Source organism: Hyperoodon ampullatus, assembly GCF_949752795.1.
Source record: "Hyperoodon ampullatus genome assembly, chromosome: 10".
NCBI lineage: Eukaryota > Metazoa > Chordata > Mammalia > Artiodactyla > Ziphiidae > Hyperoodon > Hyperoodon ampullatus.
This window is the reverse complement of record NC_136923.1, coordinates 32,559,455-32,583,722: the sequence shown is the minus strand read 5'-3', so window position 1 is coordinate 32,583,722 and position 24,268 is coordinate 32,559,455. Positions and strand designations below refer to the sequence as shown.

Genomic DNA, 24,268 nt, shown 5'->3' with positions numbered 1-24,268 from the left:
AGGGAGAGGTCTGGGGCTGGCGGCAGGAAGAGACCCTGAAGGGGTTAGTGCTAGCCCGGAGGGAGTCCGGGGAAAGGGTCTGGAGCTACCGGAGAGGCAAGAGACTTTTTTCCCTTTTGTTGCCTGGTGCGCGAGGAGAGGGCATTCCCCTCCCTCCCCTCTGCCTGAGTGAGCCAGAGCCCCCGAATCAGCGGCTCCTTTAAACCCGTCCTGTCTGAGCGAAGAACGGACGCCCTCCGGCGACCTACGCGCAGAGGCGGGGCCAGGTCCAAGGCTGAGACCCGGGAGCTGTGAGAGCAGAGACAGGGAAATCTCTCTGTGCAGCCTCCGAGGCAGCGGATTAAAGCTCCACGGTCCATTTGATGTGCCCTGTGTCTGTGGAGTGCATGAATGGACAGCGAATCATCCCAAATTGAGGAAGTGGACCTTGAGGACAAGATTTAAGACTTTCCCCCCTTTTTTTTTCCTCTTTTTACAACGAATTATCTCAAATTAAGGAGGTGGACTTAGCAAGATTTCAGACTTTTCGCCCTTTTCCTCTTTTTACAACGAATTATCCCAAATCGAGGAGGTGGACTTGGAGAGCAAGATTTTTGATTTTTCCCCCTGCTCTCTTTTTGTGAATGTGTATGTGTAATCTTCTGTGTAAGATTCTCTCTGTATAGCTTTGCTTCCACCATATGTCCCAGGGTTCTTTCGGTCCGTGTTTTTTTTCAATAATTACTTTTTAATTTTAATAACACTACTATATTTCATAGTTTATTCTATTTTACTTTACCTGCTCTCTCTTATTTTCCTCCCTTCCCTTCCTCCCTCCCTCCCTCCGCTCCTCCTTTCCTTCTTTCTTTTTCTTTCCTCCATCCCTCCCTCCCTCCCACCCTTCTTCTTTCCACTTTCTTTTTCTTTCCTTCCTCCCTCCCTCCCTCCTGTCTTTCTTTCTTTCTTTCCTTCCTCCCTCCCTCCCTCTCTTCTTCCATTCACTCTTCCTTTTGCTTTCATTCCTCCCTCCCTCCCTCCTTTCTTTCCTTTCTTTCCATCCTTCCTCCCTCCCTCCTTTCTTTCTTTCTTCCTTCCTTCCTTCCTTACTTCCCTTCTTCCTTTCTTTCAATCTCTCTTTCTTTCTTCTACTAATTATTTCTTTCTACTTTTTCTCACTGTTATTCTGAGCCGGGTGGATGAAAGGCTCTTGGTGCTGCAGCCAGGAGTTAGTGCTGTGCCTCTGAAGTGGGAGAGCCAACTTCAGGACACGGGTCCACAAGAGACCTCCCAGCTCCACATAATATCAAGCAGCGAAAATCTCCCAGGGATCTCCATCTCAACACCAGCACCCAGCTTCAGTCAACGACCAGCAAGCTACAGTGCTGGTCACCCTATGCCAAGCAACTAGCAAGGCAGGAACACAACCCCACCCATTAGCAGAGAGGATACCTAAAAACATAATAAGGCCACAGGCACCCCAAAACACACCACCAGACGTGGACCTGTCCACCAGAAAGACAAGATCGAGCTTCAACCACCAGAACACAGGCATTAGTCCCCCCCACCAGGAAGCCTACACAACCTACTGAAACAACCTTAGCCACGGGGGACAGACACCAAAAACAACGGGAACTACGAATCTGCAGCCTGCAAAAAGGAGACCCCAAACACAGTAACATAAGCAAAATGAGAAAGCAGAAAAACACACAGCAGGTGAAGGAGCAAGATAAAAACCTACCAGACCTAACAAATGAAGAGGTAATAGGCAGTCTACCTGAAAAAGAATTCAGAATAATGATAGTAAAGCTGATCCAAGATTCTATTTCCCAGATCCAAAATCTTGGAAATAGAATAGACAATATGCAAGAAACAGTTAACAAGGACCTAGAAGAACTAAAGATGAATCAAGCATCGATTAAAAACACAATAAATGAAATGAAAAATACTCTAGATGGGATCAATAGCAGAATAACTGAGGCAGAAGAACGGATAAGTGAGGTGGAAGATAAAATAGTGGAAATAACTGATGCAGAGAAAAATAAAGAAAAAAGAATGAAAAGAACAGAGGACAGTCTCAGAGACCTCTGGGACAACATTAAACGCACCAACATTCGAATTATAGGGGTTCCAGAAGAAGAAGAGAAAAAGAAAGGGACTGAGAAAATATTTGAAGAGATTATAGTTGAAAACTTCCCTAATATGGGAAAGGAAATAGTTAATCAAGTCCAGGAGGCACAGAGAGTCCCATACAGAATAAATCCAAGAAGAAATACGCCAAGACACATATTAATCAAACTGTCAAAAATTAAACACAAAGAAATCATATTAAAAGCAGCAAGGGAAAAACAACAAATAACACACAAGGGAATCCCCATCAGGTTAACAGCTGATCTCTCAGCAGAAACTCTACAAGCCAGAAGGGAGTGGCAGGACATAATTAAAGTGATGAAGGAGAGAAACCTGCAACCAAGATTACTCTACCCAGCAAGGATCTCATTCAGATTTGATGGAGAAAGTAAAACCTTTACAGACAAGCAAAAGCTGAGAGAGTTCAGCACCACCAAACCAGCTTTACAACAAATGCTAAAGGAACTTCTCTAGGCAAGAAACACAACAGAAGGACTATACCTACAATAACGAACCCAAAGCCATTAAGGAAATGGGAATAGGAACATACATATCAATAATTACCTTAAATGTAAATGGACTAAATGCTCCCACCAAAAGACACAGAGTGGCTGAATGGATACAAAAACAAGACCCATATATATGCTGTCTACAAGAGACCCACTTCAGACCTAGAGACACATACAGATTGAAAGTAAGGGGATGGAAAAAGATATTCCATGCAAATGGAAATCAAAAGAAAGCTGGAGTAGCAATTCTTATATCAGACAAAATAGACTTTAAAATAAAGACTATTAGAAGAGACAAAGAAGGACACTACATAACGATAAACGGTCGATCCAAGAAGAAGATATAACAATTATAAATATTTATGCACCCAACATAGGAGCACCTCAATACATAAGGCAAATACTAACAGCCATAAAAGGGGAAATCGACAGTAACACATTCGTAGTAGGGGACTTTAACACCCCACTTTCACCAATGGACAGATCATCCAAAATGAAAATAAATAAGGAAACACAAGCTTTAAATGATACATTAAACAAGATGGACTTAATTGATATTTATAGGACATTCCACCCAAAAACAACAGAATACACATTTTTCTCAAGTGCTCATGGAACATTCTCCAGGATAGATCATATCTTGGGTCACAAATCAAGCATTGGTAAATTTAAGAAAATTGAAATTGTATCAAGTATCTTTTCCGACCACAATGCTATGAGACTAGACATCAATTACAGGAAAAGATCTGTAAAAAATACAAACACATGGAGGCTAAACAATACACTACTCAATAATGAAGTGATCACTGAAGAAATCAAAGAGGAAATTAAGAAATACTTAGAAACAAATGACAATGGAGACACGACGACCCAAAACCTATGGGACGCAGCAAAAGCAGTTCTAAGGGGGAAGTTTATAGCAATACAATCCCACCTTAAGAAACAGGAAACATTTCGAGTAAACAACCTGACCCTGCACCTAAAGCAATTAGAGAAAGAAGAACAAAAAACCCCCAAAGTTAGCAGAAGGAAAGAAATCATAAAGATCAGATCAGAAATAAATGAAAAAGAAATGAAGGAAACGATAGCAAAGATCAACCAAACTAAAAGCTGGTTCTTTGAGAAGATAAACAAAATTGACAAACCATTAGCCAGACTCATCAAGAAAAGAAGGGAGAAGACTCAAATCAGTAGAATTAGAAATGAAAAAGGAGAAGTAACAACTGACACTGCAGAAATACAAAAGATCATGAGAGATTACTATAAGCAACTCTATGCCAATAAAATGGACAACCTGGAAGAAATGGACAAATTCTTAGAAATGCACAACCTACCAAGACTGACTCAGGAAGAAATAGAAAATATGAATAGACCAATCACAAGCACTGAAATTGAAACTGTGATTAAAAATCTTCCATCAAACAAAAGCCCAGGACCAGATGGCTTCACAGGCGAATTCTATCAAACATTTAGAGAAGAGCTAACACCCATCCTTCTCAAACTCTTCCAAACAATATCAGAGGAAGGAACACTCCCAAACTCATTCTACGAGGCCACCATCACCTTGATACCAAAACCAGGCAAGGATGTCACAAAGAAAGAAAACTACAGGCCAATATCACTGATGAACATAGATGCAAAAATCCTCAACAAAATACTAGCAAACAGAATCCAACAGCACATTAAAAGGATCATACACCATGATCAAGTGGGGTTTATTCCAGGAATGCAAGGATTCTTCAATATACGCAAATCAATCAATGTGATACACCATATTAACAAGTTGAAGGAGAAAAACCATATGATCATCTCAATAGATGCAGAGAAAGCTTTCGACAAAATTCAACACCCATTTATGATAAAAACCCTGCAGAAAGTAGGCATAGAGGGAACTTTCCTCAACATAATAAAGGCCATATATGACAAACCCACAGCCAACATTGTCCTCAATGGTGAAAAACTGAAACCATTTCCACTAAGATCAGGAACAAGACAAGGCTGCCCACTCTCACCACTCTTATTCAACATAGTTTTGGAAGTTTTAGCCACAGCAATCAGAGAAGAAAAGGAAATAAAAGGAATCCAAATTGGAAAAGAAGAAGTAAAGCTGTCACTGTTTGCAGATGACATGATACTATACATAGAGAATCCTAAAGATGCTACCGAAAAACTACTAGAGCTAATCAATGAATTTGGTAAAGTAGCAGGATACAAAATTAATGCACAGAAATCTCTGGCATTCCTGTACACTAATGATGAAAAATCTGAAAATGAAATCAAGAAAACACTCCCATTTACCATTGCAACAAAAAGAATAAAATATCTAGGAATAAACCTACCTAAGGAGACAAAAGACCTGTATGCAGAAAATTATAAGACACTGATGAAAGAAATTAAAGATGATATAAATAGATGGAGAGATATACCATGCTCCTGGATTGGAAGAATCAATATTGTGAAAATGACTCTACTACCCAAAGCAATCTACAGATTCAATGCAATCCCTATCAAACTACCACTGGCATTTTTCACAGAAGTAGAACAAAAAATTTCAAAATTTGTTTGGAAAAACAAAAGACCCCGAATAGCCAAAGCAATCTTGAGAACAAAAAACGGAGCTGGAGGAATCAGGCTGCCTGACTTCAGACTATACTACAAAGCTACAGTAATTAAGACAGTGTGGTACTGGCATAAAAACAGAAAGATAGATCAGTGGATCAGGATAGAAAGCCCAGAGATAAACCCACGCACATATGGCCAACTTATCTTTGATAAAGGAGGCAGGAATGTACAGTGGAGAAAGGACAGCCTCTTCAATAAGTGGTGCTGGGAAAACTGGACAGGGACATGTAAAAGTATGAGATTAGATCATTCCCTAACACCATACACAAAAATAAGCTCAAAATGGATTAAAGACCTAAATGTAAGGCCAGAAACTATCAAACTCTTAGAGGAAAACATAGGTAGAACACTCTATGACATAAATCACAGCAAGATCCTTTTGGACCCACCTCCTAGAGAAATGGAAATAAAAACAAAGATAAACAAATGGGACCTAATGAAACTTCAAAGCTTTTGCACAGCAAAGGAAACCATAAACAAGACCAAAAGACAACCCTCAGAATGGGAGAAAATATTTGCAAATGAAGCAACTGACAAAGGATTAATCTCCAAAATTTATAAACAGCTCATGCAGCTCAATAGCAAAAAAACAAACAACCCAATCCAAAAATGGGCAGAAGACTTAAATAGGCATTTCTCCAAAGAAGATATACAGACTGCCAACAAACACATGAAAGAATGCTCAACATCATTAATCATTAGAGAAATGCAAATCAAAACTACAATGAGATATCATCTCACACCAGTCAGAATGGCCATCATCAAGAAATCTAGAAACAATAAATGCTGGAGAGGGTGTGGAGAAAAGGGAACACTCTTGCACTGCTGGTGGGAATGTGAATTGGTACAGCCACTATGGAGAACAGTATGGAGGTTCCTTAAAAAACTAAAAATAGAACTACCATATGACCCAGCAATCCCACTACTAGGCATATACCCTGAGAAAACCATAATTCAAAAAGAGACATGTACCAAAATGTTCATTGCAGCTCTATTCACAATAGCCCGGAGCTGGAAACAACCTAAGTGTCCATCATCGGATGAATGGATAAAGAAGATGTGGCACATATATACAATGGAATATTACTCAGCCATAAAAAGAAACGAAACTGAGCTACTTGTAATGAGGTGGATAGACCTAGAGTCTGTCATACAGAGTGAAGTAAGTCAGAAAGAGAAAGACAAATACCGTATGCTAACACATATATATGGAATTAAAAAAAAAAAAATGTCATGAAGAACCTAGGGGTAAAACGGGAATAAAGACACAGACCTACTTGAGAATGGACTTGAGGATATGGGGAAGGGGAAGGGTAAGCTGTGACAAAGGGAAAGAGAGGCATGGACATATATACACTACCAAACGTAAGGTAGATAGATAGTGGGAAGCAGCCGCAGAGCACAGGGAGATCAGCTCGGTGCTTTGTGACCGCCTGGAGGGGTGGGATGGGGAGGGTGGGAGGGAGGGAGATGCATGAGGGAGGGGATGTGGGAACAGATGTATATGTATGACTGATTCACTTTGTTATAAAGCAGAAACTAATAAAAAAATAAAATAAAATAAAAAAAAACCACAACGAAATGTCACCTCACACCTGTTAGGATGGGTATTATCAAAAAGATAAAAGATAATAAGTGTTGGTGAGAATGTGGAGAAAAGAGAACCCTCGTGCACTGGTGGTGGGAGTGTAAATTGGTCCAGCCATTATGGAAAACAGTATGGAGGATCCTCAAAAAACTAAAAATAGAACTACCATATGATCCAGCAATGCCTCCCCTAGATACAGCACACAAAGGAAATGAAATAAGTACCTCAAAGAGATATCTGTGCTCCCAGGTTCATTGAAGCATTATTCACAATAGCCTAGATATGGAAACACCTAACTGTCCCCTGGTGGATGAATGGATAAAGATATTGTGGTATATATATAATGGAATAATATTCATTCTTAAAAAAGAAAATCCTGCCATTTTCAACAACATAAACAAAACTTGAGGACTTTATGCTAAGTGAAATAAGCCTGACACCGAGAGGAAAAAACTGCATGATCTCACTTGTATGCAAAATCTAAAAGTTGAACACATAAAAAGAAGCAGAGAGTAAAACAGGTTACCAGTGGTGGGGAGGTGAGAGAAATGGGGAGACACTGGACAAATAGTACAAAGTTACATCTATGCCAGATGAATAAGTCTAGAGACCTAATGTACAACATGATGACTTTAGTTAATAATGCTGATACAATATGTATCAGTATTGGAAATTTGCTAAGAGAGTAGATTTCAGGTGCTCTCATCACACACACACAAAAGTATGTTAACTATTTGAGGAGATATGTTAATTAACTTGACTGTGGTAATCATTTCACTACATATAGGTATATCAAATCAACATGTACACTTTAGGTATTATAACTTTTATTTTTAAAATAAAAAAAATTAAATGCGTGCACACACATACATACACACACACACACACACCCCACATAGAAGTATAACTAGGGAAATGTAGATAAGATCAATAGATATTATCAATGTCAATATCCTTGTTGTGATATTATAATACAGTCTTGCAAAATGTTACCATGGGGGGACATTAGGTGAAGTGTATGTGGGATCTCTCTGTATTATTTCTTACAACTGCATGTGAATCATAGATGGTCATAATAAATATTTCAACTTTTAAAAAAAGTAGATACTACATGTCTAAAGAGAAACTGATTTTAGTTATTTATCCTACCATTCTGACTTTAGACTTAGTCAAACTGAATGGAAAGTAAAGAAATTTGAGTATATAAGAGAATTATAGTGTTACCTTGCATTTTTTCTTACGAAGACTTAAAGTGGGCTGTATTAACCAGTCAAAAAGTCCTCTCAGAAGAGCTTGATGATCTGGTTCCTGTAGAGGTCCTTTCAGTGAATTCAACCAAGAAGACACAAGTGGTTCCCATCCCAACTGTGAGGGCTCCAAATAAATCATGCCACAGCGGCTTACAGTGGCAGGCTACAGAAAAAAGACAAGTTTTCCTTTTCTAATCTGGTAGTTATTAACTAATTCTTTGCATGACTTATAAGGTCCTTCATGATCTGGCTCCTATCTTCCTCTACAGCATTCACATACACTAGATGAAACCATTTGCAGTTACAGTTCCCCAGATATGGTATAGCTCCATGTCTCTGTAAGTTTTCTTGTCATGATTTGGAATGCCCAGTCCCAACCAGTCTCTGTGGAGAAGTCTTACCCCTCAAAACCAGATCAAACACTCAAACATTTTCCATTGTCGTCCTCCTCTACCCATTCCTCTCTTGGGTGCTTGCCCCCTCCATATTCTTAGAGCACTTAACATGTAGCTCTGTACTGGGATATATATATTTATTAGCATGGTTCTCATCCTCCCTAAACGAGCATACACTGTGTCTTATTCATCTTTGTATTCCTTGTGCCTAACTCTCTTTCTGACACATAATAAAAAGTACTTATTGACAAAGTGAACAAATGAATAAATGAACAAACAAAAACTACTGTTATATTAAATTATGAACTTACTGAGGCCTGGGAAAGGTCCATTGCTTCAAAGATGAGACTCATTTGAGGGGACATTTGAATGATTTCTCCACTCATAAGGCAGAGCTGAAGGCAATAATTTTTCAAATGTTTATTTTAAAAAAATCTCAAACTTCTCAGGTAAAAATTTATTCTATTTATTAAAGTATCTCCTATGATATAATGGAATAAGTATTAGAATGGAAGCCAGAAAAATCTTAATTCTCGGTCTAGTTCTGTCAACTTACTAGGTAAGCAAATATATAATATCTCTGACTCTCAGTCTCTTCATCTGTAAAAAGGGATAATTTTCCTCCCATAGAATTAAGGGAGAGGGGAACTACATGATATATTGAAAAAAATATAAAATCCTATACAAACGTCAGCTTTTGTTATTAAAAAATTACATGAAATGCTCCTGATTTTATAAAGTTGTCATAAGACCTTTTTTATTAATAAAAAAAGAGAAATAGAAAAAATAGAGAATACTATGAACACTCACATACCCATCTCGTAGATTTAACCTATGTTAACATTTTGCCATATTTACTTAGTCTTTTTTAAAAGTATTTTAAAGATCATTACAAACATCATGGCATTTCACATCCAAATATGTCAATATCCATCTTTAAAAATAAGGACTTTTCTATATAACCACAAGAACATTAGCCATCTAACAAAATTACCAATAATTCCTTAATATCATCTAATACTCAGCCAATATTCAAATATTCTCAGTTGTACAAGAAATGTCTTTTCAACTGATTGATTCAAACCAAAATTCAATCAAGGACTATGCACTGGGCTTGCCACGTCCTCTTGGTCTCTCTTAATCTAAAACATTCCTCTTTTTTTTTTTTTTTTTTTTGTGGTACGCGGGCCTCTCACTGTTGTGGCCTCTCCCGTTGCGGAGCACAGGCTCTGGACGCGCAGGCTCAGCGGCCATGCCTCACGGGCCCAGCTGCTCCGCGGCATGTGGGATCTTCCTGGACCGGGGCACGAACCCGTGTCCCCTGCATCGGCAGGTAGACTCTCAACCACTGCGCCACCAGGGAAGCCCTAAAACATTCCTCTTTAATCAAATGTGTGAAAAACTGAATTTATCAACTGTGTCCTTTCTGCCAAATTCCTATCTTGTCCATTATTATTAAAGCCATTGTATCCTCTCAATCTCCTTGGCTTCCACCTTTGGAATTATCATTAACTTTTAATAATGTTGGTAATAATTATAAACTGTTGATACCCCAAATTAATTGCATTATTAAGTCTTTAAAATTCTTCCACTACATTTATTTTTCAGTACTTCGTCTCTGATTCATTACTCTAATCCCAATTTTGCCCCTATCTAGTTCATCAACAATGCAGCATTTAACATTTCTGGATCTGTTTCTTATCTGTAAAATGAATGAACGGTCTAGTGCTGGATTGTCCAATAAGACAGTCAGTAATCATATGTGGCTATTTATATTTCATTTTAATTAGATAAAATTTACAATTCAGTTCTTCTATTGCACTTAGCCACATTTTAAATGCTCAATAGCTGCATGTGACTAGTAGCTACCTTATTGGGCAGTGCAGATATGTCCATCGCTACAGAAAGTTCTATTGGACAGTGCTTGTCTAGAATACTTTTAAGTTTCTACCAGGCTGTTTCAGCAAACATTCTCCTTCTTGCTACAAATTTGGGAGGGGGAGTCAACATTCTTCTCGCTCCCCCATGCTATTTCCTAACTACTTCTATTCCATCCTCTATTACAGCCCTTGCTCCTTTGACAACTCCTGCTTGGCTAAAGCCTTTGGCAGCTGGCTCAGTCTCTTTCTCTCTACTATAACTCTGGCCTGATCCAATGTTCATAAGGGGAAACATCTCATTACAGCACCCCCGCCCCCCACCTCCGGTATTTAACTACCTTGTCTTCAACCCTACTCCACTCCAGCCATCCGCCTTATATACCTGGGACCTTCTCTCCTGGAACACTACACAGTTCTGAGCATTCAAGTCTCTGCTCCATCCAGCTCTCTCACCCATTGACTCCTCCTATATTTGCTCTTGATTTTCATACAGATTTTCATATCCCTGTTGTTTTTACTTCTTTCTTTAGGTAGCTTCTGTTCTGTGGTCCAGCACTTCTATCGTTCTCATGCCAATATCTTTAAAGTCTTTCTGTATTTCCAGTCTGGCAACATTATCTACACCCAACATCCAAGGTGCTTAAATTGGTAGAGAAAATCTCACAAAGGCAGACCTTGGCACTATAGTTTATAACTCATGGTCTTCAACTCCATCAGTTTCTCCATAACACTCAGATATGCTTCTATGTTTTCCTAGGCAGCTGTCTTTTCCATTTTCCATGATGGCTAATTTAAATCTTCCCCTTTCTCCTTGAGTATACAAAGAACCAGGGCCTGCCACTGCACACAGAAAAAATAAATCATCAAAAGGACTTGCCTTCAAATTTCCACTATCAAAGCCATACATTCATCTTTCCTGCTCTCCTTGCATCCAATATGAAACAATCCTTCCATTTGGCTCTGAATCCTTAGACTTGACTGGACTGATTAACCCCTCTCTTCTGAATCATCACTATTTCTCCTCTGTTTACTTTCCCCTTTAGTTCAATCAATATGACTGACTGAATGAATGACAGAAAGAATATGAACAAATGACTAACCACCTATGATAAAGTACTGGAGTAAATGTTTGAATGCTAATTAAATTAGTTTGCTTATTTAGTATTATAATTATTTCATAAAAGCAAAAAAAATAAATTGATATACTAACACAGTAGAATACTAATACAGACACAAAAAGAATAATAAATAAATAAACAAAATGGATCTACAATATAAATATCACAGATCACTATACTGACCAAATGAAAGAAAACACTAAAGAGTATGATTCTATTTATATGAAGTTCAAGAACTGGCAAAACTAGTTTATCACAGTAGAAGTCAGAATAGTGATTGCCCCTTGGGGAGGGTATACTGATTGGGTAGGGACATGAGCAAACTTTGTAGGGTGCAATAAATTTTATGCACTTTTATTTAGGTGATGGTTATGTGAGTGTACACATATGTAAAAAAATCTTAGAATCAAAACTTAAAGTTAGTGCACATTTTATACTTATGTTATCTCTCAATTAAAATAAGTACTAGAAGACTTCCATTTTCTCTTTTTTTTTATATCTCATAGGTTTAAGGTAATGTACCACATATAAGCACTGAAGCAACTGATGTTTTCAAAAAAGAATGAGGGCTTTTTATTTTCTTCTAAAATATTAAAGTTCTATAAGAAACCTTAACACTGTAGTCGCTTAACTTATTGCCACCCATTACATTACTATGCCTTCCTGCTAATACAGTAATTTTAATATACTTGCATTCTAATTAAAAAATTAAGCAAAGAATTTACTACAGCATAGTTTTCATTGAAAAGATAATTTATAAACTTATTCAATTTGCTGCATCCCTTATTTTAAATATACAGTCTGAGATGATTAGTTGTTGAACACATAACATTGTTTAAGCCTATCTGCATCTGCTTTGCTTTTTTTAATTGTGGTAAAAAAAAAGCATCAAATTACCATATTAACCATTTTTAACTTTACAGTTCAGAAGTGTTAAGTATATTCATATTGTGCATTTGTTTTGCTTTTAATCATGATGATTTACCTTTTTATTATCATCCAATACTGTGTTCATGCTCTCTATCCACAAAGTGTCAATGGGACCATCAAATACAACCCATTTCCGGTCAGGTGTTTCTGATAAGGCAAATTCTCTAAAAGTGTTAGCCACAATACCATCAGTCCACTGAGGAGGAAAAAAGGAAGAGCTGGAAAGTGTCCTTAAAAAATTATCAAGTGATAATACAAAAACATTTCAAATTTCCTGGCTTAATGTGCATTGTCAATGAGAGTGGAGAATGTTTATACTGTAGATTACCTCATGGGACACGGGGTCAAATTGTCCAAAAAGTTGGCCCATAGTAATGGATTTGGGGTTTACAGTCCTATAAATGACCTTTTCTTCCTCTCCATAGCCACGTTCATTCATAAGAGTTAGAGTATCAGCCAGCATATGCAGAACTTTTGTTTTAGCAGCAAAAGGCTCTCCTACTAACATAAAACTATTAAGGAAAAGAAGTCATTATACAATAAGATTCTAAAAAATAATGGTAAATTAAATTATTTCCCTATATATTGGTACATGAAATTTTACCCTATGATAATTACTACATATAATTTTTGAAATTATATTAATTTTTCTCAGATATAAGGGAAATACATTTAACTTCTTAATTGATTGATCTCTACATCAAATTCTCGACATTAATACCATTATCTACAAAAGAGAATAAAAAATTTCCAAATGAAAATGGAAACTTAGTAACTGCATACTCAAAAAAAATTTTTTAATGACTTGGGGTTTCCTAAGCAGAGGAGAGGAGACGATTCACTTTTCCTCAAGATTTCACTTGCTATAGTGCTCTTTGCCAAATATTTCTGAATCTCCTCTCTCCTGGAGCATAGGATTCCTCACTCTCTTGTGGGAATACTAGGTGACTAAGGAGTAATAAATGGAAATGATGAGTGTTACTTCTTAGGGGATAGATAATTGCCAGTGAGGGACCTTACAGAGCTCTCCTTTCCCTCTAGCACACCTGGGACCCACAATGTTCAGATGGTGGCTGCTCCAACAGCCTGGGACCTGAGTGATTATGATGAGCAGAACCTCCCTGTTAAACTATAATGGAAACAGTACAAATGAGAAATACGTATTTGTTTTTAAGTCACTAAGATTTGGGTGCTGATTGTTTCTATGGAATAACCTAGCCCATCCTTATTGATAGAAATTGGTAACTAGAAGGGCAAAAGGTATTCTTGCCATAATAAAAAAGACTAAAATAAGTAGCACTGGCTTAGAGGCTAGGTTGTAGGTGGCGGCTAAAGGATTGGCAATTAATCTTATGCAATGATAAAACGTTTGGTAAATTTATCCCTGAGATAACCTGGAAGATAGATAATATATCTAATGAAATTGTAGTTTTAGGGGAAAAGGATAGTGAAGAGAGTATATTAGTATATATTGGCAGCTGATGGCTGTATTTAATAAGGAACTACAAAAAGAAATAAGCTTAAGAAAATATGGTCAGTTTGCAAGCAGGAATGAAAGTAGAGGGAGTTGAGAAATTCAGAGACTTGAGGGATTGAATGAGGTAATTTATTCTCATCTGCAATTGGTAAAACATAAATTGAGAAAATCTTTGAACAACAAAGATCAACTCAGCCTAGTATCAAGGATCAAATCAATAAGCCTAATATGTTCAAGGATACTACAAGGAAGTTTAGAAAGGTATGACTTAATAAGGACTATAGTTGTGGCTACTGACACATGGAACTACCTGGAATCACATAGAAAAAAACGTATTAAATAGTTTTTGAGAGAGTTTACTGACAAAGAAACCATGAGTCTAGGCTAAAACACATGTGAATGTTTAAGATGTAAAGAAGACTCTTAGGTACTGAATGCACGAGGGTTGACTGTACTAATTCCCTCTATTATTATATATGTTTGAAAATTTATATAATACAAAGGTTTGGGTTTTTTTTTTAATTTTGCCTTTAAAAAAATCATGACCTTTGAGACTTCAACTTTCTATAGGCAGTAAGTGGGCTGAAAACATTTCTCAGCTCCCAAGAATATTTTCTCTATTGTCCACCTCACATGTGACCAGGGAAGAAAATGGAGATAGACCTCTCAAAAGGTTGAACCGAAGTCCACAGAGCAGAGGTTACTGGAAAGCCTCTCTCGGGGAGCAAAATCAAGCAGAAATAGATCCAGGTTTTATGGGGATTTCAGTTTATACAATTGGTGGGGAAAGCTCTCTAAGGAAAAAAATATATATGTAATTACAAATACAAAAATGTCCACTGCCACTTTAATGACACACTTTCCAATAAATTATATATAAAATGATTATGACTACCTGGAGGGGCCTCTACAAATAAGAGGTTCTGAAGTTTAAACTCCAATAGTTTCACAATCTATCTCTGGAACTGGGCTCCCACATGCACAGCTGGGTTTCAGAACTGCTACTGACAAGTGTTGGCTTTGTCTCCTATTCTTCAGTTTCTGAATGGGAGTATTTGCTATGATAATCCTGCTCTGGTAAACCCACTATTATAATACTGGATGTATGCAGGGCAGATAACTTGTCTTTGTAGTTTTAGGTCTTTGGAGCAAGAAGAACAGCTTCCAAATCTGATACACAAACTATCATGCATCACTTAGAGATCCTATACTTTGAGTCTGGTTCACTGATTGATCAGAACTTTTAGGTTGTCTCCCTGGGAAAGGAAAAGTGTGTTCTACGTGTGTGAAGTAGAGCAAATAACATATTTGATGATCAAAAGGGCAAATTGTGGTGGTCATTAGTGCTACATCACTGAATGAGTACTCCTTACCACTCCTTTTTGGACAGGTAACATGAGAGAGACATAAACCTTTGTTTTTAAGCTACTGGAATGGAGATGGGGGTGGGGGGCATTGTTCCCTAGCCTACCTAGCATATACAAAGTTTGCTGTCTTTCAGTTCACAAATTTTACTTGTTTTAAGAGTTTAACTTAAAAAACAACATCTAACTATGGCAGACTATCTATAATCTATAATCTTACCCATGTCTAACAATCATCATCTCATATGTCTGAATCATTTTTTCAAGAAAAAATTTAACAGGCTGAAGATTATGTACTTTGCAGGCTTCATGAGCACATTCCAAAAATTCCTAAAATAAAAGAAAAATGGAATGCATTTCTACAAAATCGTATTATAAATCATGTCATTCATGTCTTATAAATGTAGACTTTTCATTTAGAAATAAGAAAATTGTACCCTCTTATATTTATAAATTATTTCTTGAAACTGTATTTTTTAATTAAAAGGAGGAACAAACAAAATTAAAATACTTTAAAAATATTAGTATTCCCCATTATAAGTTATCAATGATCATGGCACCATAGCATTGGGTGTACGCTGCATGAAAACAACTCCTCTTAATAGTCTTTCCAGAATTTCACTTTTGGTTAGGATACAGAAGGACATGCCAAACAATCCTTCACACTATAGTAAAGAGAAATAAACAGAGGTTACAAAAATTATAAAGCTTTTAAAGATAAAGGAGTACTTTGGATGCAAATAAGTCTAAAGGAATTAAACTTCAGAAAGGGATGAGCCTTTCCTAGGTGAACACAGATCAACAGCTAATTTTGCCTCTGGGAGCAAGTATAGACATAGGTAGGCATTGGATTGAGCCTGCTATAGGCAGAGGGACTCTGCTGAAGTAAGGAGAAAATAACAGATATTTTAATGGTCATGTGGACTTATGTGAACCTCATAAAACTGGAGGAGGCTCAAATGCAAAGCTGGTTTTCCATGGCCTATGATTTTGCTGAGTCTGAAGTGACATAAGAAATCAAAGGCTTAGCTAGAAAGGCACATAGAGAGAGATTTTCTTAGTCTTCAGATGCTTCTATCCTAGAATGCTGCTATAGGAAGGGCCTTATTATACAATAGGACAATTTTCACTCTAAGGACATTTGAAACCAGAGGTAAACTAAAGCTCAATAATTCTGCAACAAAACTCTAGCTTAGGTCAACTCCTGATTGAACTGATCAACAGCTCAATCTAGCTATCTGACAAAGGAAAAACATGGTTTTTCTGCAGGAAAATAATACCAGTTCAGCCTCTACAATTATTTTCTATACAATTTTTAATACAAGTCATGAGAAAAAAAGCTAATAATCAGTAGAAAAAAAATTAAATAAAACAAAATCACAGTTGACCTAGATATAACTAGTTATAATTAGCAGACAAAACATTTAAATAGCTTTTGGGACTTTCCTGGTGGTCCAGTGGTTAAGACTCTGTGCTCCCAATACAGGGGGCACGGGTTCAATCCCTGGTCAGGGAACTAGATCCTGCATGCCGCAACTAAAGGAGCCTACATGCCGCAACAAAGATCCTGCACACGGCAATGAAGATCCTGTGTGCCACAACTAAGACCTGGCACAGGCAAATAAATAAATAAATATTTATAAATAAATAAATAACTTTTATAAATGTATAAAAGAAAATGGACAATATGACAAAAATAGATGAAAAATGAAGAATTTAAGCAAAGATATGGAATCTCTTAATAAAACCAAATTGGATACACTAAAACTGAAAAAAATAAAATATGTGAAATTAAGAATTCATTGGGGAGCTGGAGTCAAGATGGCAGTGTGGGAAGATGTGGAGTTAGCTTCTCCCCACAGCTAGGGTGCCTTCCCTTAGCTGGTGGGGGACTCCAACGCCCAAGGAGAGGGGAGGAACCCCAAAGTGAACCAGTAGGACATAGGGGGACTGACGGGGGAGGAGAAGTGGAGGCCAGACAGGATTGGCACCCCTGAGGCAGGGAAGATCAGGAGAGGCAGGTGGGAGGGACTCTCCAGGAAAAGCAGGACAGGAGTGGAGGGTGATTGTTTGGCCCACTCGGGCTAGGGAGTCTGCTGAGCTCCCAAGCTCGCACCCCCGCTCCAAAGCCCCGCATGGGACCTGGGAGCATAGGAGGGAGTTCAGGGAGACCAGGAGAGGCAGGTAGGAGGGGCCCTCCCACACTGGAGGAGCAGGAGAGGAGAGGAGGGTGCTTGCCCTGCCCACTCGAGCCCAGGAAGCCTGCTGGGCTCCCAGATGAGGTCCCCTGCCCTCTGAGACCAGGGGTGGGGGGCATGCCTGGGCCCCTTCTGTTCCTTGAACCTAAGCCCCACCCTCCACAGCCCCAGGGCCTTTTCCAGCCCTGTGGGTACTAAGCATAGGCCCCACCCACCACCCAAACCCCACCCTTGCTTAGGCCCCACCCTCCACAGCCAGGGCCTTCCCCCCCCTTTCTTTTTCTTTTCCCTCCTCCTCTTTTTTACTATTGTGCTACTGATGTACCTTCCAGTTGTTGATTCACCTATATTTTCATTTTTATATTCTTTCTAACATACCTGTTAAGTTTCCTAGTCTAATTTTAGTTTTTACCTTGCTATTGTTCTCTCGTTTTTGTTTTTTTTTTTTGCCACCCCACATGGCTTGCAGGATCTTGGGTCATGAGCTGGGGACTGGGTGGAAGCTCCTGTGGTAGGAGCTCCAAGTCCGAACCACTGGACTAACAGAGAACCTCAGACCCCAGATAATATTCATCAGACTGAGGTCTCACAGAGTTCCTCATCTCAGCACCAAGACCCAGCTCTACCCAATAGCCTACAAACTCCAGTGCTGGAAGCCTCAGGCCAAACAACCAGTAAGACAGGAACACAATCCCACTCATTTAAAAAAAAAAAAAAAAAGAGAATGCAAAAAATATATGTCACAGATGAAGGAGCAAGGTAAAAACCTATAAGACCAAAAAAATGAAGAGGAAATAGGAGGCAATCTACCTGAAAAAGAATTCAGAGTAATGATAGTAAAGATGATCCAGAATCTTGGAAATAGAATGGAGGCACGGATTGAGAAAATATAAGAAATGTCTAACAAAGATCTAGAAGAACAGAAGAACAAACAAACAGACATGAACAACACAATAACTGAAATGAAATATACAGTAGAAGGAATCAATAACAGAATAACTGAGGCAGAAGAACAGATAAGTGACCTGGGAGACAAAATGGTAGAAATAACTGCTGAGGAGCAGAATAAAGAAAAAAGAATGAAAAGAATTGAAGACAATCTCAGAGACTTCTGGGACAACACTAAACACACAAACATTCGAATTATAGGGGTCCCAGAAGAAGAAGAGAAAAAGAAAGGTCTGAGAAAATATTTGAAGAGATTATAGTTGAAAATTTCCCTAACATGGGAAAGGAAAGAGTCACCCAAGTCCAAGAAGCACAGAGAATCCTATACAGGATAAACCCTAGGGAAAATACACCAAGACACATATTAATCAAACTAACCAAAATTAAGTTCAAAGAAGAAATATTAAAAGCAGAAAGGGAAAAACAAAAAATAACATACAAAGGAATCCCCATAAGGTTATCAGCCGGTTTTTCAGAGGAAACTCTGCAGGCCAGAGGGAGTGGCAGGATATACTTAAAGTGATGAAAGAGAAAAACCTATAATCAAGATTACTCTACCCAGCAAGGATCTCATTCAGATTTGATGGAGAAGTCAAAAGCTTTTCAGACAAGCAAAAGATAAGAGAATTCAGCACCACCAAACCAGCTTTACAGCAAAGGCTAAAGAAACTTCTTTAGGCGGGAAACACAAGGGAAGAAAAAGACTCACAAAAACAAGCCCAAAACAATTAAGAAAATGGTAATAGGAACATACATATTGATAATAACCTTGAATGTAAATGGATTAAATGACCCAAACAAAAGACACAGACTGGCTGGATACAAAAACAAATCCATATACATGCTGTCTACAAGAGACCCACTTCAGACCTAGGGACACATACAGACTGAAAGTGAAGGGATGGAAAAAGATATTCTATGCAAATGGAAATCAAAAGAAAGCTGGAGGGCTTCCCTGGTGGCACAGTGGTTGAGAGTCCGCCTGCCGATGCAGGGGACATGGGTTTGTGCTCCGGTCTGGGAGGATCCCACATGCCACGGAGTGGCTGGGCCCATGAGCCATGGCCGCTGAGCCTGCACGTCCGGAGCCTGTGCTCCACAACGGGAGAGGCCACAACAGTGAGAGACCCGCGTACCGCAAAAAAAAAAAAAAAAAAAAAAAAAAGAAAGAAAGCTGGAGTAGCAATACTCGTATCAGATAAAATAGACTTTAAAATAAAGATTGTTACAAGTGATAAAGAGGGACACTACATAATGATCAAAGGATTTATCCAAGAAGAAGATATAACAATTATAAGTGTTTATGTATCCAACATAGGAGCACCTTAGTACATAAGGCAAATGTTAACAACCATTAAAGGACAAATCGACAATAATACAATAATAGTAGGCAACTTTAACACCCCACTTACTCCAATGGACAGATCATCCAAACAGAAAATAAATAAGGTAACACAAGCTTTAAATGACAAAATGGACCAGATAGATCTAATTTATATTTATAGAACATTCCACCTAAAATTGGCCAAATACACTTTCTTCTCAAGTACAAACGGAACATTCTCCAGGACAGATCACATCTTAGGTCAAAAATCAAGGCTCAGAAAATTTAAGAAAATTGAAATTGTATCAAGCATCTTTTCTGACTACAACGCTATGAGATTGGAAATCAATTACAGGGAAAAAACTGTAAAAAGCACAAATACATGAAGGCTAAACAGTGCGCTACTAAATAACCAAGAGATCATGGAAGAAATCAAAGAGGAAATCAAAAAATACCAAGAGACAAATGACAACGAAAACATGATGACCCAAGATCTATGGGATGCAGCAAAAGCAGTTCTAAAAGGGAAGTTTATAGTAATCCAATCTCATCTCAAGAAACAAGAAAAATCTCAAATAAACAATTTAACCCTACACTTAAGACAACAAGAGAAAGAAGAAAAAAGAAAACCCAAAGTCAGTAGAAGGAAAGACATCATAAAGATCAGAGCAGAAATAAATGAAATAGAAACGAAGAAAACAATAGCAAACATCAATAAAACTAAAAGCTGGTTCTTTAAGAAGATAAAATTGATAAACCCTTAGCCAGACTCATTAAGAAAAAAAGGGAGAGGACACAAATCAATAAAATTAGAAATGAAAAGGGAGAAATCACAATTGACACTGCAGAAATACAAAGGATTATAAAAGACTACTACAAACAACTATATGCCAATAAAATGGACAGCCACTAAGAAATGGACAAACTCTTGGAAAGCTACAATTTTCCAAGACTGAACCAGGAAGAATTAGAAAATATAAACAGACCTATCACAAGTAATGAAATTGAAACCATAATTAAAAATCTTACAACAAACAAAAGTCCAGGACCAGATGTCTTCACAGGTGAATTCTATCAAATATTTAGAGAAGAGCTAACACCGATCCTTCTCAAACTCTTCCAAAAAATTGCAGAGGGAGAAACACTCCCAAATTCATTCTATGAAGCCACCATCACCCTGATACCAAAACCAGAAAAAGATATCACAAAAAAAGAAAATTAGAGACTAATATCACTGATGAACATAGATGCAAAAATCCTGAACAAAATACTAGCAAACAAAATCCAACATCACATTAAAAGGATCATACACCATGATCAAGTGGGATTTATTCCAGGGATGCAAGGATTTTTCAATATATGCAAATCAGTCAATGTGATACACCACATTAACAAATTAAGGAATAAAGTCATATGATCATCTCAATAGATGCAGAAAAAGCTTTTGACAAAATTCAACATACATTTATGATAAAAAACTCTCCAGAAAATGGGCATAGAGGGAACCTACCTCAACATAATAAATGCCATATATGACAAACCCACAGCAAGCATCATACTCAATGGTGAAAAACTGAAAGCATTTCCTCTAAGATCAGGAACTAGACAAGGATATCCACTCTTGCCACTCTTATTCAACATAGTTTTGGAAGTTCTAGCCACAGCAATCAGAGAAGAAAAAGAAACAAAAGGAATACAAATTGGAAAAGAAGAAGTAAGACTGTCTCTGTTTGATGATGACATGATACTACACATAGATAATCCTAAAGATGCCACCAGAAAACTATTACAACTAATAAATGAATTTGGTAAGGTTGCAGGGTACAAAATTAATGCACAGAAATCTCTGGCATTCCTATACACCAACAATGAAAAATCAGAAAGAGAAATTAAGGAAACACTCCCATTGACCATTGCAACAAGAAAGAATAAAATACCGAGGAATAAACCTGCCTAAGGAGGCAAAAGACCTGTACTCAGAAAACTATAAAACACTGATGAAAGAAATCAAAGATGACGTTAACAGATGGAGAAATATACCATGTTCTTGGATTGGAAGAATCAATATTGTGAAAATGACTATACTACCCAAAGTAATCTACAGGTTAAATGCAATCCCTATCAAACTACCAATGGCATTCTTCACAGAATTAGAACAAAAAATTTTACATTTCGTATGGAAACACAAAAGACCCCGAATAGCCAAAGCAATCTTGAGAAAGAAAAATGGAGTTGGAGGAATTAGTCTCCCCGACTTTAAACTATACCACAAAGCTACCGTAATCAAGACAGTACAGTACTGGCCCCAAAACAGAAATATAGGTCAATGGTACAAGATAGAAAGCCCAGAGATAAACCCACGCACATATGGGCACCTGATTTATGACAAAGGAGGCAAGAACATACAATGGAGAAAAGACAGCCTCTTCAATAAGTGGTGCTGGGAAAATTGGACAGCTACATGTAAAAGAATGAAATTAGAACACTCCCTAATACCATACACAAAAATAAACTCCAAATGGATTAAAGACTTAAATGTAAGGCCAGACACTATAAAACTCTTAGAGGAAAACAGGAAAAACACTTTTTGACATAAACCACAGCAAGATCTTTTTTGACCCACCTCCTAGAATAACAGAAATAAAAACAAAAATAAACAAATGGGACTTAAAACCTTTTGCACAGCAAAGGAAACCATAAACAAGACCAAAAGACAACCCTCAGACTGGGAGAAAATATTTGCAAATGAAACAACAGACAAAGGATTAATGTCCAAAATATACAAACAGCTCATGGAGCTCAATATCAATAAAACAAACAATCCACTTAAAAATTGGGCAGAAGACCTAAGTAGACATTTCGCTAAGGAAGACATACAGATGGCCAAGAGGCACATGAAATGATGCTCAACATCACTAATTATTAGAGAAATGCAAATCAAAACTACAATGAGGTATCACCTCATGCCGGTCAGAATGGCCATTGCCAAAAAATCTAGAAAGGGTGTGGGAAAAGGGAACCCTCTTGCACTGTTGGTGGGAATGTAAATTGATACAACCACTATGGAAAACAGTACGGAGGTTCCACAAAAAACTAAAAATAGAACTACCATATGACCCAGCAATCCCACTACTGGGCATATACCCTGAGAAAACCATAATTCAAAAAGAATTATGTGCTGAAGTGAATATACCACAATGTTCACTGCAGCACTTTTTACAATAGCCAGGACATGGAACCAACCTAAATATCCATTGACAGATGAATGGATAAAGAAGATGTGGCACATATATATAATGGAATATCACTCAGCCATAAAAATAAACGAAATTCAGTTATTTGTAGTGAGGTGGATGGACCTAGAGTCTGTCATACAGAGTGAAGTCAGAAAGTAAAAAACAAATACCATACGCTAACACATATATATGGATGCTAAAAAAAAAAAAAAGATACTGATGAACCTAGTTGTAGGGCAGGAATGAAGAGGTAGACATAGAGAATGGACTTGAGGACATGGGGTGGGAGGGGGAAGCTGGGGCGAAATGAGAGTAGCATCGACATATATACACTACCAAATGTAAAATAGTTGGCTGGTGGGAAGCAGCAGCATAACACAGGGAGATTGGCTTGGTGCTTTGAGATAACCTAGAGGGGTGGGATAAGGAAGCTGGGAGGGAGGTTCAAGAGGGAGGGGATATGGGGACATGTGTATGCATATGGCTGACTCGCTTTGTTGTGCAACAGAAACTAACACAGTATTGTGAAGCAATTATACTCCAATACAGATCTATTTAAATAAATAAATAAATCATTGTATAGGGACTTCCCTGGTGGTCCAATGGTTAAGACTCTGTGCTTCCATTGCAGGGGGCAAGGGTTCGATCCATTGTCAGGGAACTAAGATCCCACATGCCGCATGGTGCAGTACTCCCCCCCCGCCAAAAAAAGAAAAGAATTCATTGGATAGGTTTATCAGCAGAATGAACAAAGCCAAAGAAAGGATCATTAATCTTAAGGACAGGTCAATAAAATTATCCAAACTAAAGTACAGATAATAAAAAGCAAAAACAGAGCATAAGAGACATGTGAGATGACATAAAGTGTTCTAACATTCATGTAACTGGAGCCCCAGAAGGACAGGGGAGAGAAAATAGGGTAGAAGAAATATTTTAAAACATAATTACTGAGAATTTTCTGGAGAAAGCAATACACAGATTCAAGAAGTGCAGCAAATCCCACGTAGGATATGTAAAAAGCAAACAACACTAGGCACATAGTCAAACAAGGAAAGAAAGAAAATATTTCAAACAGCCAGAGGGGAAAAAACATATTACATTCAGGGAAATATACATAAGAAAAATTCCTGACTTCTAAGCATAACAATGAAAGCCAAGAATTAATGGAACAACATCTTTAAAATGATGGCGGTGGGGAGACTCCTGCCAATCTAGACTTCTATACGTAGTGAAAATATTCTTCAAAAAATGAAGTCTAAATAAAGATATTTCAAAACAAAAACTGAGAGAATTTGTTGCCAGAAGACTAAACATGTACACAAT

General features: G+C 37.7%; 1 protein-coding gene across 1 annotated transcript in view; it reads right to left on the bottom strand.

Moving 5' to 3' along the window:
• The window catches only part of DNAH12 (dynein axonemal heavy chain 12), a gene marked incomplete at its 3' end in the record, with an annotated part of 226,000 nt that overhangs the window by 95,474 nt on the left and 106,258 nt on the right, over window positions 1-24,268 (bottom strand). Inside the window, exons 30-34 of the mRNA XM_079713687.1 lie at window positions 15,460-15,569; window positions 12,727-12,910; window positions 12,454-12,594; window positions 8,782-8,865; window positions 8,050-8,238 (exon numbers count right to left, since the gene is read on the bottom strand). Coding sequence (XP_079569813.1) covers window positions 8,050-8,238; window positions 8,782-8,865; window positions 12,454-12,594; window positions 12,727-12,910; window positions 15,460-15,569 — 708 coding nt within the window. The remainder of the gene's footprint in view (window positions 1-8,049; window positions 8,239-8,781; window positions 8,866-12,453; window positions 12,595-12,726; window positions 12,911-15,459; window positions 15,570-24,268) is intronic.